General features: G+C 40.8%; 1 protein-coding gene across 1 annotated transcript in view; it reads left to right on the top strand.

Moving 5' to 3' along the window:
- The window catches only part of gabrr2a (gamma-aminobutyric acid type A receptor subunit rho2a), a 109,472-nt gene that overhangs the window by 23,655 nt on the left and 71,300 nt on the right, over positions 1-14,517 (top strand). Inside the window, 1 exon segment of the mRNA XM_044167372.1 lies at positions 7,122-7,189. Within this exon segment, the coding sequence (XP_044023307.1) occupies positions 7,122-7,189 (68 nt within the window).

The following is a 14,517-nucleotide window of genomic DNA, read 5'->3' as shown; positions in this document are numbered from 1 at the left end:
GAGGGTTTTGTCGTAGTGTACGAGTCAGAACCCACAAATGCAGAACACAAGGAGTGAGGAGATAAGTCAGTATTTATTCAAACAGAGGTAAGTACAAGAATAAAGTCTTTTCTCGAGGGGGGAATCAGAGCTGTCCTCTACAGCTCTTGAGAAAGCAGTGAACTCCATCCTGGATGGACTGCACAGAACCAAGAACAGAGGGTGGCGATGTGAGGCCTGCAACGGCTCCGTAGAGTGGCGTGAGCTGGCTCCGAGTGGCACGGGGGTTTTCAATTATAACATGCTTGTTCATGTTTTAAAACGTGGTGGAAGAAGTATTCAGATCCTTTTCTGAAGTAAAGGTACTAATACCACACTGTAAAAATACTGTTACAAGTAAAAGTCCTGCATTGAAAATGTAACTATAGTAAAGGTATGTAAGTATAATCAGGAAAATGTACTCAAAGTATTAAAAATATTCAAATGTCCCATGTGACTGTTAGACTGTTATATATTATATCATCAGATTATTATTACTCATGCATTAATGTAAAGGCAGGATTTTACTGGTGTAGTTGGTTCAGGTGGAGCTCATTTTGAAAAGCAGCAAATCTTCACATTTGAGAAGCTGGAACCATGAAATATTTTCACATGAAAAATGACTTAAATGATCAAAATAGTTGATAATTTTATGTAGTGGAGTAGCAGTAGAAAGTGGTTTGAAAAGGAATGACTTATGTAAAGTACAAGTACCTTAAATTTGTACTTAAGTACAGTACTTGAATAATGTACTTAGTAACATTCCACCACTGGTTTTAAATAGAATTGCAAACATGGTTATACTTGTTTGTCTGTTTTGTGTATATAGAGGTTAAATTGGACGTTGAGCATGTATGCATGAGGTCCATGCAGATAATGGGTATATTAAATATAGTATATATTTGGTACATCATTCTTCTCATTCCCCGTAATTTCACCCTTATTTGTGGTTCAGAAGAGGTTTTTGAGAAAGATTTCACATTCTAATAGATAAGATCCATCTGCACCTCTTTTAGAAAACATTCACTGCTAGATAAGGCAAATGTTTTTTAAAACATGCTTGTTTATGTTTAACTACATGAATTGCAAGTGATATACTATGGGGATGTTGAATATGTCATAATCACTCACTAACATGTTGAGACTTTATGACCTACACACCACCACCTCCTGGTTCCCCTTGGCAAACTTCGACCCCCCCATTTATACAACACACACACTCGCACTGACAAATAAGTGCTAATCACAAGCTAATATTAATTGCTGGAAATTGGTAATTTCATCCGATACACAGTCTACAACAAACAAAATCACTCCTATAATTTAACAGGCCAAATGCCTGAAGGAGTGTACACACTCAGTGACACACACACACACACACTGAGGGGAAAAGGAATCTGTTACTTTACAAAAACATATACTCAAGTAGAAGTAAAGAGTTAGAGTACAAAAGTATTTACTGAAAATGAACTTGAGTAGCGAGTCCCTTAAAAAGGTAAAAAAGTGAACATGTATTTATTTTATTTATCTCCTGATTAGATAACCTGCCACATATATAATAAAGGTAAAATAAAAAAAAATCCCAGTCTTTATCTCTCAAGTGTGATCACAAAATATTACATTATTATACTCTATTAAATACACCAATTTGTAAAGGATTGCTTTTTTTACATTACATTATTTGCTTGTTGTCTCCTATATTATATTATGATTTGGCAAATAAATCAACAAATCATGTGCATGTGTATAATAGAACATGTATGTGAAAAAAGTAAATATAAAGAGTGTCTACATGTTACAGTGTCCTTTAACTTTGATAATTCCAGTATAGATGTTCCAAGTCCTAGTTCCCATCACAGACGTCCACAGATGTGAGCCCATCACATGAAGAGAATAAGACGCCGCTGTTTTACATCCTGCATCTGACTTTGTAGAAAATTACATTTTTATTTATTTATTTATGAATATATCACAATCCTTCACTAACATGTCGGGATATGTTTTCCCCTTTACAACTGTCAACTTAATCAACCACACACACACACACACACACACACAAACTTAAATTAACTCATTTAATCATATTAAAATTTCATTTTCCATTTGTGTGGATATTGTACTGTATGTGGAGAACAGGAAAGCACATTGACAATTAAAATTCAGTGTACTCCAAAGTATAAGCCACTTGATGATGATATTGAATGTAAAATGGACATTTAATTTTCAGTTTGACAATGTGCAATTTAAAACTTGAAAAGGAATTTGCAAACTGGATTTTTTTACTATATGAATTTGATTTGTGTCCTGATTTTAGCTCATTTCTGATGAAAATGCCCGTTTTCATGATAGCAACACTAACAACAGGTAGCATTACAATATGTGCCACTATTGTCTTTGACATAGCTTTTATTTATTTAGCATAAACCAAGATTCCATTACAACAAAAATAAGATCATCTCTTTATTGCATAGATTGTGCTACCTTACAGTGTATGTCACAGAAATGACTCAGAAATGCTGCATTATGCTTCAACAAAATGAAGGTAGGAATAGGCAACTGCCTATTTTGCCTGTCATAAACAGCCCTGGTTTTCTTTCACACATCCCCACCTGACTCACAACATGTAAAAACTCGGCCAGTTTTCTTTTTTTCTCAACTATGCGAGGTGCTGCTCTGAATACCCCAAATAAGCTCCTCAAAGGAGAGGAGTTAGATTTTACTCCTTTTTGGTAGACAAGAGGTTAAATATTTTTGGTAGCTATTACAGTATTTCTATACAGCAAACATAATCTGTATTCTTTCATTTTGTTATTTATGTTTACTTTTTTCTTTAAAAAGTGTCTTTCCTTTGCTTTTTTCTTGTTTATTGTTTTATTTTATGTTGTATTTTATGGTTTTTATTTTTATGTCATTATTATTTGTAATATATTCTTATTTCTAATTTATTATTTTAATTTTATCTTTTTAAATATTTTATTAAATATGTTTTTCTTTTGATATAAAATGTTGATTTTGAAGATGATTTTTTTGTATCCCCACTGCTACACCTTTTCTTTGAAACCTGCTCTATGTGCTCTATCTCTATGACAGTGTTTGAATTGTTGTTATTATGTGCGCCTGACACAACGCTCCTTTTTAAAAGGCTGAATCTAAGTGTGCACCTTCGAAACTGTGGACTTTTGTCATAAGTGCCGTGACATGTTCACCACCATCATGTAAGTCTGTGTTTCCAAGGAGAGATTAGTTGAAATTCCTGAAAGTATGTGTCTGAAGGGTTCTTAACGGTATTGATACTGGCAAAATTACCCTGTACAGAATATATGCAGTGTCTGTTGCATTACATAGTATAACAAATATGGTAGGAATGCGCAGTGAAATGTTCCCTTTACATGAGCTGCTGAACACTGCTAAGATTATATTCACATTAAACCCTCAAATGAGGATCCTCACACTGTGGATGGATGAAAACCAACCTTTACCTGTCGTTGTCAAGTATAATAAACAAATAAACATTTTTCAGCCTATGCATATTCTGTATGTGCGTTATCAAACCTCACTATGCCAATAAAGTTAAATAATAATAAGGCAACATCTTCCTAAATAAATAAGTAAATTATTATTATCATTATTATTATTATTTCTTTTACATCGTCACATTCATATTGGTATGGATTCTGGGTAATCTTCCAAGCAAGGTCTGTCGAAGTCTGCATCCCAAGTGGACTCTCTGGAAGTCCACAGAAAGTCCACTTGCGACTTCTGTTCCTGGGAACGCACCCATTAAGTGCGAGTCTGCGGTGAAGTCCAGACATTTGGATTCAACCAAAAAGGTTGGGCAGTGACAATCATTGGGCCTGCATGCTGACGAAAGCGTTAGCTGATGTGCTAGTGTTTATTACTCTTCTGAATTAAACGAATAAACATACAGGAGATGTGAAATTCAAAATGCTACTTGATACTCTGAGTGCTAACCAGTTTACTTCTAGGTGGACATTGGTTTCAACGAACCAGTTAAACAAGGGCAAGCATGGTGATCTTTCACTGTTTCTTCAGTAGAAAGAAGTTACATTAGTTATCGTTTGTATCTCAGATCAGAGGCGCTTTTAGAAATTCCAGGCCATCAGACCCCAATCTTTTTTATATTAAATTAGTTGAACATTGGTTGATGAGGTTACTGTGAGGGCAGAAGACCATTTATGTCTAATGTAACAAGAAGTGCAACATACTTGATGCCATTGTTCCAGTAAGTAAAGAATAATCCCAAACAGAGATCCCTCCACAGCCCCTCATCTGAAGAGCTTTGGTGGCTCTAATCTAGCATTTAGTGTCTCTGCTAATCTCTTTGGATTACAGACTGTATAGATAAGTGATGCAAAGTGGTTCAAATCGCCTGTAAATCTTCCCTCCACTTTAGCTCCACAGTCAGCTATGCAGTGTGTGCATGCTGACTGGTGATATGTGAGAGGGTCAGATGTAAAGCTGTTATCTTTATGTAGAGGTCAGAGGTCATGATAGAAATGGTAACGAGATATGAAACATTTACAAGGATCCAGTTACGGTAAAGCAGAATGAGATGCAGTTAATAGAACACTAACATCTCCTATAGGTACAATTCATGTATTTTAAAGGCATGAGGTGGTTCAATCATAAAAAAACATGACTTGAACATGTACGAACATAACCATGCAACAAAAGATATGCCAAATATTTACAACAGGTGTTGCTTGGATATCCTCTTTACCATTAAAGTAACCCATAAACAGAATTCAGATCTGTTTTTGGGTCACTTCTTCCACTTCCTGTGGATTTGTGTAATGTGTTGTGATCCCTCATTCATACACTGCTTAAGTGAGACAGCTGCCAATTCCTGGCTCCACACAAGTTAAATCACACTGAAAAAGTGGGCCAAATGTCACCATGAGCTCACATGGAACTTAATAAAATAGGTGTCACCAATGCTTTCTCAAAATTTAAGTCCTGTTCCCTGTATTTGGGTCCCTAAAACTCACATTAATATTTGACATGCGAGAAATTCACTTAGAGCATAGGCTCACTAGTACTGACTCTTTCTTGAGTCTTGGGAAACAAACCATCTTCTTTGTCCATATAATGGACATTAGGGGTATAACATAAAGTTATACTATTTGTATCTGTATCTCTTTATTTGACAAACATATCTGTATTTAGATGTATGCTACTCTACTACTACTGCCAGTTATATTCTTTATATACAGTATGTATTTTAGCTGCTTACAAAATATACGAAATACCTATTTTAACCATGTACCTAAATGAATCAAATAACAAAGAATTGTATTTGAACCCCACGTCCCCCCCAAAAAACCTAAGTCTAAACTCATTGTAAATAAAAGATGTGTGATTGTTAATGATGCAAGTGGGAATGATTAATGGACAATGGCACTTTTAAGACAGAAGAGGAAGATGCCATGATTCAATATCTGATGAAAAGTTACTAACCTCACCAAGCATATTTGTTTACATATTGGCAAGTTTGGTCATAATGTGCAATGAGAAAGATGTAAAGTTTGGTGTGGTGGATGAGCTGACACCAAGTGGCAAGTGGACCAAAAAAACTAACAATGCAACTTTAAGGTTAGCAAACTTAGTAACTGACAATGCAACTTAGGTTGGTTTTTATTTCCTGGGTTGCTTTTGGCTTCTTAGCGTTAGAAGTAAGATCAGGGAATGCTCAAAATAGAAAGGGTCATTGATCTATAAACTCCATGGCAATCTATCTATTAAACCATATAAAGCACTTTGATTTTGAAAAGTGCTGTATAAATAAAGTTTATTATTATTATTTTATTATTATAAATTTGGCATTTCTTGTGTATAAATGAAAATAAATTTCGTCCTAATGGTAGTACTAAAGGAAAGGACAGAGGGTTGACAAAAGCATGAGGACTCATCCTCTGTGACCATGAATTTCCACTGTAAATGCCGTAGTTGTGGTACCATGCACTAAAATGTTGGTCAAGGGGTAATTTTAACAGCTGGAGAGATGGTCGCCAAAGACACGAGGAATAATCCTCTGGAAACCTTGAATATGCAGCAAATTTCACTTGCAGTTGTTGAGCTTTCTTGTTCTGGACCAAAGTGTTGGATGGATGGATGGACAGACATCACCATCTATAGGACTTGCTGCTAGCAGGGCAACAAAATTGAAACACAAATCAGCTCACAACCTGATGGAAGCATTCAGAATGTTCCCCTGTGGACTGATAGTGGACTGACATGTAATTGCTTCACCTTGTCAATAGTGTAGCATAACATCAATAGATTTGGATGTTTTCAGTAGGAATGATATGAGATGCAGAGACTTCGCATTGCTTAAGCTTAGGCTTGGACGAGTAGGAAATGTCATACAATGATATCAAAAATGGCTGTAGGAAAAGAAAAGGACATAAGTGATTTGGGTTAAGTAGTGATGTGGCTCCAAGCTTTAGCTCAGAACTTGTTCCAGAATCAGGCCATTGGTGATTTGATCTTCTATTTATTATTTTCTGCTAACAATATATTTCTCCCACATTAAGTGTTAACTCTTGGTATCATTTGCAGCACATCAAAGGACATGTATCAACTGCTGTTTATAGTGAATCGTGGTCATGAACCCTAAGGTAGCATATTGGGAACTGATGGTTGTTCTATGTATCTATAATATTTAAACAACTCAACAATTGTCACTGTGCATTATTAATCTATAGAATATTAAGAACATTTGACTTATTGGCTTCCCATATCAAAATATTAAACTAGGAGATGAAGATACAGAAGGGAAGAGGAGTCAGAGAAGGATTTTTAGGTTTTTGGACAATTGAAGTATGGACAATACAAAACTCAGTATCAGGTACATTTGCCTAAAATGTTGTACAGCCTAATGAACACATTTAGACACACAGTTTCCACAGCTAACAAGTCAGTGGATGGCACTTTAGAAACTGGATAAAACACTCAACTCTGAATCTGAGCATACGAAGCCAGCCAGCTGGTAAAATTCAGATAGGTTTCTCATAAATCAGCTTGGCAGCACATAACAGTGTTCTTTCACAACTGTATACTCATGATATATTTTTGTTTGCCAGGTCCTGCAATCCCTGTTGGAGTGGACGTTCAGGTGGAGAGCTTGGACAGCATCTCTGAGGTTGATATGGTAAGAAAATCTGTGTTTATAAGAGAAACCAAGTCTAAAAAAACCAAATTGATCACCACCATGGGATCAGGGACAAATAACCAAATGTGGAAAACAGTTTCAAAAGGTGTCTGTCCACTTAGAAATGCTGATATTTAAAGTACTATCTTACATGAATAAGGTGGACAGCGAAGGGTGAATCCGAGCACTGACTGTCACAACCAGCTGTTATTGCAACACATACACAAAATAACCACAGGGCTTTGTTCTTTAAAAGTACAATAGAATTTATTTAACTTTAGAACTGATTAATAATCAATAAGTTAAGCCAACAAACCACTATCATCTACTCTAAACACAAAATAATGCAAAGCAAAATTCACAACAATGAGCTTGGATGAAATAACACACAGTTATAGACTCTGTCTCTGCCCATACACAAGCCTCTTACTTGGTATCGCTTTTTGATAGCAATTTGATGAGTTCAGTCCGTTTGATTTAGCTGGCGGATTCTGCTCAGGCTCGGATATGGACATTGGCCAGCACACCGTTCGTTAATGGCTTCAACCACAAAGCTGTTCCTCTAAGGCAGTAGTGGGAGACAGCAGTTGACTTTGGTGGAAAGAGAGTAGGGCTCAGCGGTTCCTTCTTTTCCATGAATAAACGTTATAATACAAATCTTTCTTCTGCACAATAGGTAACGATATTAAATTTACAATCTTCACATTTGTTATGTGGAATATAACAATCTTTTTCAAGATCCAAAATGTGTTCAGCAAACACACAACAGTCTGTTGCTTGTCCGGCGTGTTAAGACTTCACCTAGGGAGTTTAAAGTTCACGTGATTTTGTCCCCTGTAGCAACAGAGTTGCAGTGGAAAGATGGCGACCGACTGGTGCGCTCTGACTTTATAGGGATGATGACATCAGGCAGCTCATCCAGTAGGGATCCAGAGTTTGGATTCAAACGTAATTCACACAGGTCTGAATTAATGGGCCTGAGGGGGACTGGCACTATTTCTCCTTGTCCAGGCTTTTTGTTACACATACAGGCCTCCCTCTTTGTTCTCCACACGTGGTGGTGAGGCCCAACATTAGCCCCTTTGATCTGAAGGGTGAGGTGCTAGTCATAGTCTTCAGAGCGACTCTGAGATCGAACAGTCTGTGTGGATGAAGGTAACCGGAGGGTTATATAGTCCTTGCATTACTTAGAATGGGAAAAAGGGGTTAACAGTTGATAGTTCCTAGAGGCAGTAGTGACTGGGTAGACTTTTGAGGGTACATCTGAGCAGACTTCTAACAATCTAGGCATCCCTACATATCATACATGGCACACACAATTCAGCATTACAGACAGACAAATCATTAACTGCATACAGTCCTTGGATGCTCTGAGTCATGATGGAAGCATCGAATCATAAAAAGGGGAAATCTTGAAAGTGAAAAAAAGCGAGAGAAGACAGAAAGGTGGTTAGCGGTTAATTAGCCTTATTCCTTGACAGGATTGGGGCTAGTCTGTGGGATAGTTGCTGGTGAGTGGAAGCGTGGCTAAACATACAGGAGTGAGTCCAGTTTGGCCTGTAACTTTTTAATGTATGTGCAGCAATTGCTGTGATGATCCAGCCACTAAGGAGGGCTATTGCCCTGATTGAGTGTTCCTGATAGGGTGATCACCTGCTTACGTGATTAGCAAATGTGGTAGTGAGTCTAGTCAGTTTGAGACTAAACTGAATCAATTTGGTCCCTTAAGTCAGAAGTTGCTGTTGTAGGGTGTCATCAATTGTGAAGTTGTGGCCTCCGAATGCATCCATAATCTCAATCTCCACATCATGTCTGGCGGCGTTGAGGAGGTTTATGGAGGATAATATCATCAATACAATCATCAGTACAGTGGTTCCTGGCGTACCGTGAGGAACACTGTCTGAACACCCGCCATCGATTGCCGGCTCCTTCTACTCTCGTGTCTATCCCTTCATCCTTTATGGGCATGCTACCCTGGCACTTTGGGAACTCTGGGGACTCGGCTAGGCCACAGAGGTAACTGGTTACATCTCTAATAAAAGGGTTGCTTGGCCACACCACTTGTGAGACCTGAAATAAACACCAAGAAATACTAGTGTCTTTCTAAGTTTTATTCTTTGCAAAGGTCAGCATTGTAGGTCTGCAGAAAGTGAGATAGAGAAGTAGCTCAGACTATTAATAGGAAATGTGTATGCATTTAGTATGGAAGGGGTCGCAGTTACACCGTTGTACAAACTAGTCTAAACCAGTTTTGTATGCCTGAGATCATTTAAAGTTCAAGACATATAAGAAAAAAGGAACTAAGTCTAAAGATACTAGGTAGACAGGAACCCAAGGCGTGTCTCAGTCTGAGTTGTTAAAAGTTCAGCAGGTCAAAGGAAGTGCACAGCTAGACAGAAAATAACACCTTATATTGAATGCCAGTTATCTCATTTGGATGCCCAGCATAGCAACAGAAAAACATCTTAAAATGTCTTACAATTTTCCATTACACACCCAATGGATGTCTTTTGTTTTAGTGCACAGGTTTAGGTTAGAGATGAGGTAGAGCAAGGGGTCTTCATCATGGTAGGCAATGGTTGGCAGCATCTTCAGATGTACATGTGTGTTGCCTTTCCAAAAACCTACATTCGGTACAGACTTTCTTTCTTTCTTCAGACTACATTCTGTCTTTCTATAATGGGTAGATTGAGCATGAATCCTATTCTAGGTTCTTAGGGTTTACAGAGATTGCACTGCTGAGACTGTAGGCCGAATGTACTTGTGAAGGTTGCACCACGGTGGTAGTAGCAGATTTAAGGATCTGCTCTACAAGGTCCAGGGAGACCAGATAGGCTGGAATCCTTCCGCTGCTCAAACTGTTGACCGAGGAGCTTATTCGAGGAGCTTATTTCTCTGTATTAAATCCCTTACTAAGCTACTGGTGACAGCTTTCCCACAATCTGGAAGAGGCCTGAACAGCTTGGCAGGAATTTCTTTGAAATTCCCACCGATTTGGTGAATCTGAAATAAAAGACCTTATCGCCTACTTGGTACTCACGATGGGATGCTTTCCCGTCGTAGTAGGCTTTGGATCCTTTAACACTGGCCTCCATGTTCTCCTAGGCCCAGGCGAATGTGGCCCGGAGGGGGTTGCGCAGGTCTGTCATGTACTGATGAGCTGTGTACACAGTCGTGACAGTGACGTCCTCTGGCTGATACAAGAGGTCCAGCAGGAAAGTCATTACCCTCCCAGTCATCAACTCGAAGGGTGTGACTCTTGAGGAGTGATGTGGGGTGAACCTGATGGCCATCAGAACCAATGGAATATTTACATTCCAGTCCTTGCCATTGCTGTGCACATACTTCTTGAACATGTGTATGATGGTGCGGTTGGCACGTTCGACTTGATTAGATGATTGAGGGTGATACAGGATGTGGAATTTTACTTCCACTCCCAAGATGTCATATAAGGTTGCTGGGCTTCACCACATGTGGAGAACAAAGACAGGGGTCCCCTTGGAAAAGGTAAAGCCTTGACTAAGAGGCTTGAAACTCCCTCCGTTAAGTCACACCTGTGTACAAGATTTAAGCTTGAATCCAAACCCCGGACGAGCCGCCAAAGGGGGCGCAGGATATCCTGGCACTCCGGGCATGACAACATCACCTCCATAAAAGCACAGACCGCTCACTGTCTTTCCACTGTAACTTTGGTTGTTTCAGGGGACACTCAACCTTGACCTTTTATTTATCTAGGAAGGTCTTAACTTGCTGGACAAGCAACAGACTCTCTCTCATGGAGAGAAGAATAACTGCTGAGCTCTGCTCTCTCCCCACAAAAATCGACTGCTGCTTCACTCTGCTGTTGCCCAAAGGAACAGTTTTGCCGTTGAACCCGCCGAGTCATCCAAGCTTATTGTTTTGAATTTTGCTTTGCATTATTTTGGAAAATAAAGGACTGCCCCATCCCTTATTGCTGTGTGTTTCATGCCTAGCACGTTCCATTTTTTATCGGTACCATGTTGCTGGGCCATTTACTTGTGTTAGTTTTAGCCACTGTGGAAGCTAATAACTGTGCTTTGTCAGACCTAAGTCCAGCAACATGGTTGTTAAATGAAAGTTTGCTACTTGTTACCTCGAGAGGAATTTGTGACTGGTCCGACCTAGTCGACTTAAGGTGGGACAAGGGGAATGTGAACGTGACCTCCCTTCTCTGGAGTGGGGCACGGCCCACTGGTCAAGATGGCTGAAACTGGATCACCTGCTGGAGGGTTTGGAGAGTGGCTTTGTAACCCTTAGTTGATTCAATCGAGAGGTTTTGTGGAACCCCTGGTGGTGGAGGGTTTAACACAACTCGTCCTTCCTTCAGCCTCTGGCTGTTTAGGAAAGTGATGGGTTGGTGACAAGTTTTGATAATCACTTTCTGGCCTCCAATGTAGCTGCAAAAGTGTTCCACACCCCTGACAAGCGAGAAGGGCTTTTTCTCAGTCAGAGAATTTGATCTCAACACTGCTCAGAGGCCGGCTTGCATAGGCGATGACCCGCTTGTCTGTGTAAAGCTTTTGTGCCAAGCACTGAGGCAGTGGGAGGAGAAACTTGCCTCAAGGTGGAACTCCTTGTCTTCGTAAGGGTAAGCCAGGCAGGTGGCAGTACAGAGTTTTTCCTTCATTTGTCAGAAGGAGAGCTCTTGCAGTTCTCCCCACATGGCTCCTACTGCTAGACCACCTAGCGTACTCCACCTTTGTGCGGCACCACTGGCCTTTGACGGTGGCCAATTTGGCTCCTGCAGCAGCAAGCTGGTTAAGTACTTGACAGATTTCGTTCAAGTGTTCTTCAGTTCAAGTTCAACTCCTCATAAGGATGTCGTCCATGTAGATGAGGTTTTTGCGGGTGGTGGTGTCGCTCATTGCCTTGTGGAGAAAGATGTTAAACTCAGCTGGGGAGTTTGAATACCCGAAAGGGCAGCTGTTCCAGGTGTACTTGTGGTTACAGAACGAGAACACCAATTTGTATTGGTCAGCCGGATCGACTCTCATGGTCCAGAAACTGTTCATCGTGGAAAAGAAGCAGGCTTTTTTCACCTTGGCCAGTTCTTGATCCACAGATCGCTTCGTTTTGGAGCATTTCATGGCGGGCAATGGTGATCATCTTGATCGGGAAAGTGAAAAGAACATTGTCAAGGTTGTCATGCCTGGTCAAGGATGGGGGCAGCTCCCTGATGACTGGTATCGTTATTTCGAAGTCATGGAATGAACTGTCGACCAGTACTCTCAATGGTTGTCATGCTGAAACCTGGATTGCGGGAATGCATCGGATTCTGCACCAGTAAGTATGTTGAACAAACTGCGTTCTGAGTTCCCAGAAGCTGGGCAAGGCATGGAAGAACATCTGTGAGCCAAGCATCTTCTGTCCCCTAAGGATTACGAGGTGGATGGGGGCACCCACTGTCCGAGCAGGTATAGTCACATCGACCTCGCTAGCAACCTGACACGCCTGAGGAATGGTTTGCCCTGATGTCCTGCATTCAGAACAGCTTGCTTGGGACCACATAACTTGATCCAGCTGGGTGCCGAGCCTAACAAGAAGGTCCGCCCCTAAGAAGAATGGGGGTCGGAGCTGAGGGACTCCACTAAAAAAGTACATGACCCGTTTCTTTCCGATCTGTATCAAAAGGGCGCACACTCCGACTACCTTAGGAAGAGTCTGCGGTGATTCCGCCGAAAGAAGGTGATAACTCCACTGTGCAAAGGCTGGGGGAAGTGTGTGTTGGCAGATATCGTTGTCCTATTCTTGGCTGACAGCCAACTTTTCGGACCAGTTAACCAAGAACGCATTTGGAGTTGCGACGCCATTGAGGTGTATTCCACAGTGCTGAGTTTGTGTTTCTCAGTGAGCACAGGAAGGACTCGTAGTGGTGGAAGGAATTCAGACTTTCAGTCTGCAGTTGATGCATGCTTGTGAGCGGCCGAGAAGGATCAGCGCCAGGATTAGTTGCTGGAAAGGGCATGATCATCGGTAGGGGTCCTCTGGATTCCTGGATGGTGACTTGTCCATCTAAGGTTGGCCGACTGCCTGTGGGACCAAGTGGTTTGGGGGTTTCAACCTAAGCCTAAATATGTCCCCAGTGAGGGTCAATGAGTGGGGCAAATCAGTCCCAGAGGTTCTGACCAATGAGCATGGGTTCTGTGTCAAGGATACAGATGTAAATGGGATGCACAAGAGTCATCTCCTGGAAAGTGATGTCAACCCAGTCATCTGACGCTCCATAGTCACTTAGGTCGCCATAGCGATGAGGTCGACTTCTTTCCCTTCGTAGTGTTCTTCCCCCCTTTGGCTGTGTAAGGTGTTACAGCTAATGGTAGACTGGGATACTCTGCTGGGCATTGGGGCTTCTGTGTCTAATGAGCGGGCAGAGGGGGGCGGTCGATAGCAGTCCAGCATAAGGAGGTCGGTGACTGCACCACTAGGGGTGGTTCCTGGGATGGTGTCGCTCAGACTTCCCAAATGGTTGGTTGATGTAAGAGCTCATTTATCTTATTATCGCAGGTATTAACATCATACCTATTAAGGTTATCTCTGTCCTCTAAGGAGAGATGGAGGAGGCAAGCAACTGCATCCTGCATGGCTAAGTCGTTTGACTTCTGGGGAACCTCAGCTCCTGACACACGAAGGTCTTGGTCATCTTCACCACTTTGATAGTGGAGACACTCAGTGGCTTTAATTTATTTTGTTGTGGTGGGGGAAAGCTGTTACTGTGCTAAAGCAAGTGAATGGGTGAGCAGCTTCAACCTGGCTTGCAAGTTAGTGTTAGTATGCTAACTATTCTACTTCAACCTAAATTAAGTGACTTTTGTCTGACTTTCGTTCGTTCGATTTATGCAGCGGACTCTCCTCAACTGGCTTGGATATGGATGTTGGCCAGGACATCGTTCATTAATGGCTTCAATGGCAAAGCTGTTCCTCTAAGACAGTGGGGGGAGACAGCAGTCAACTCAGTAAAAAGAGAGTAGTTCTCAGCGGTTCCTTCTCTTCCGTGAAGAAACAGTAGAATTCAAATCTTCCTTCTGCAGGTAAGGGATTGTTATGTGGAATATAACAATCTTTTTCAGGATCCAAATTGTGTTCAGCAAACACAAAACAGTCTGTTTCTCATCCACTGTGTTAAGACTTCACCTAGGGAGTTAATGTGATGTTGTCCCCTGTAGCAACAGATTTGCAGGAGAAAGACGGTGGGCAACCGGTGTGTCTTTATAGGTATAATGACATCATGACTGGAGCACTAGAATTTCCTGTGCTCCTGCTTGTCCACTAGGAATCCAGAGTTTGAATTCAAACAGAATTTGCAAATT

The sequence above is a fragment of the Siniperca chuatsi genome, linkage group LG15 (assembly GCF_020085105.1).
Source record: "Siniperca chuatsi isolate FFG_IHB_CAS linkage group LG15, ASM2008510v1, whole genome shotgun sequence".
Lineage (NCBI taxonomy): Eukaryota > Metazoa > Chordata > Actinopteri > Centrarchiformes > Sinipercidae > Siniperca > Siniperca chuatsi.
This window is presented reverse-complemented; position numbering and strand designations above follow the sequence as displayed.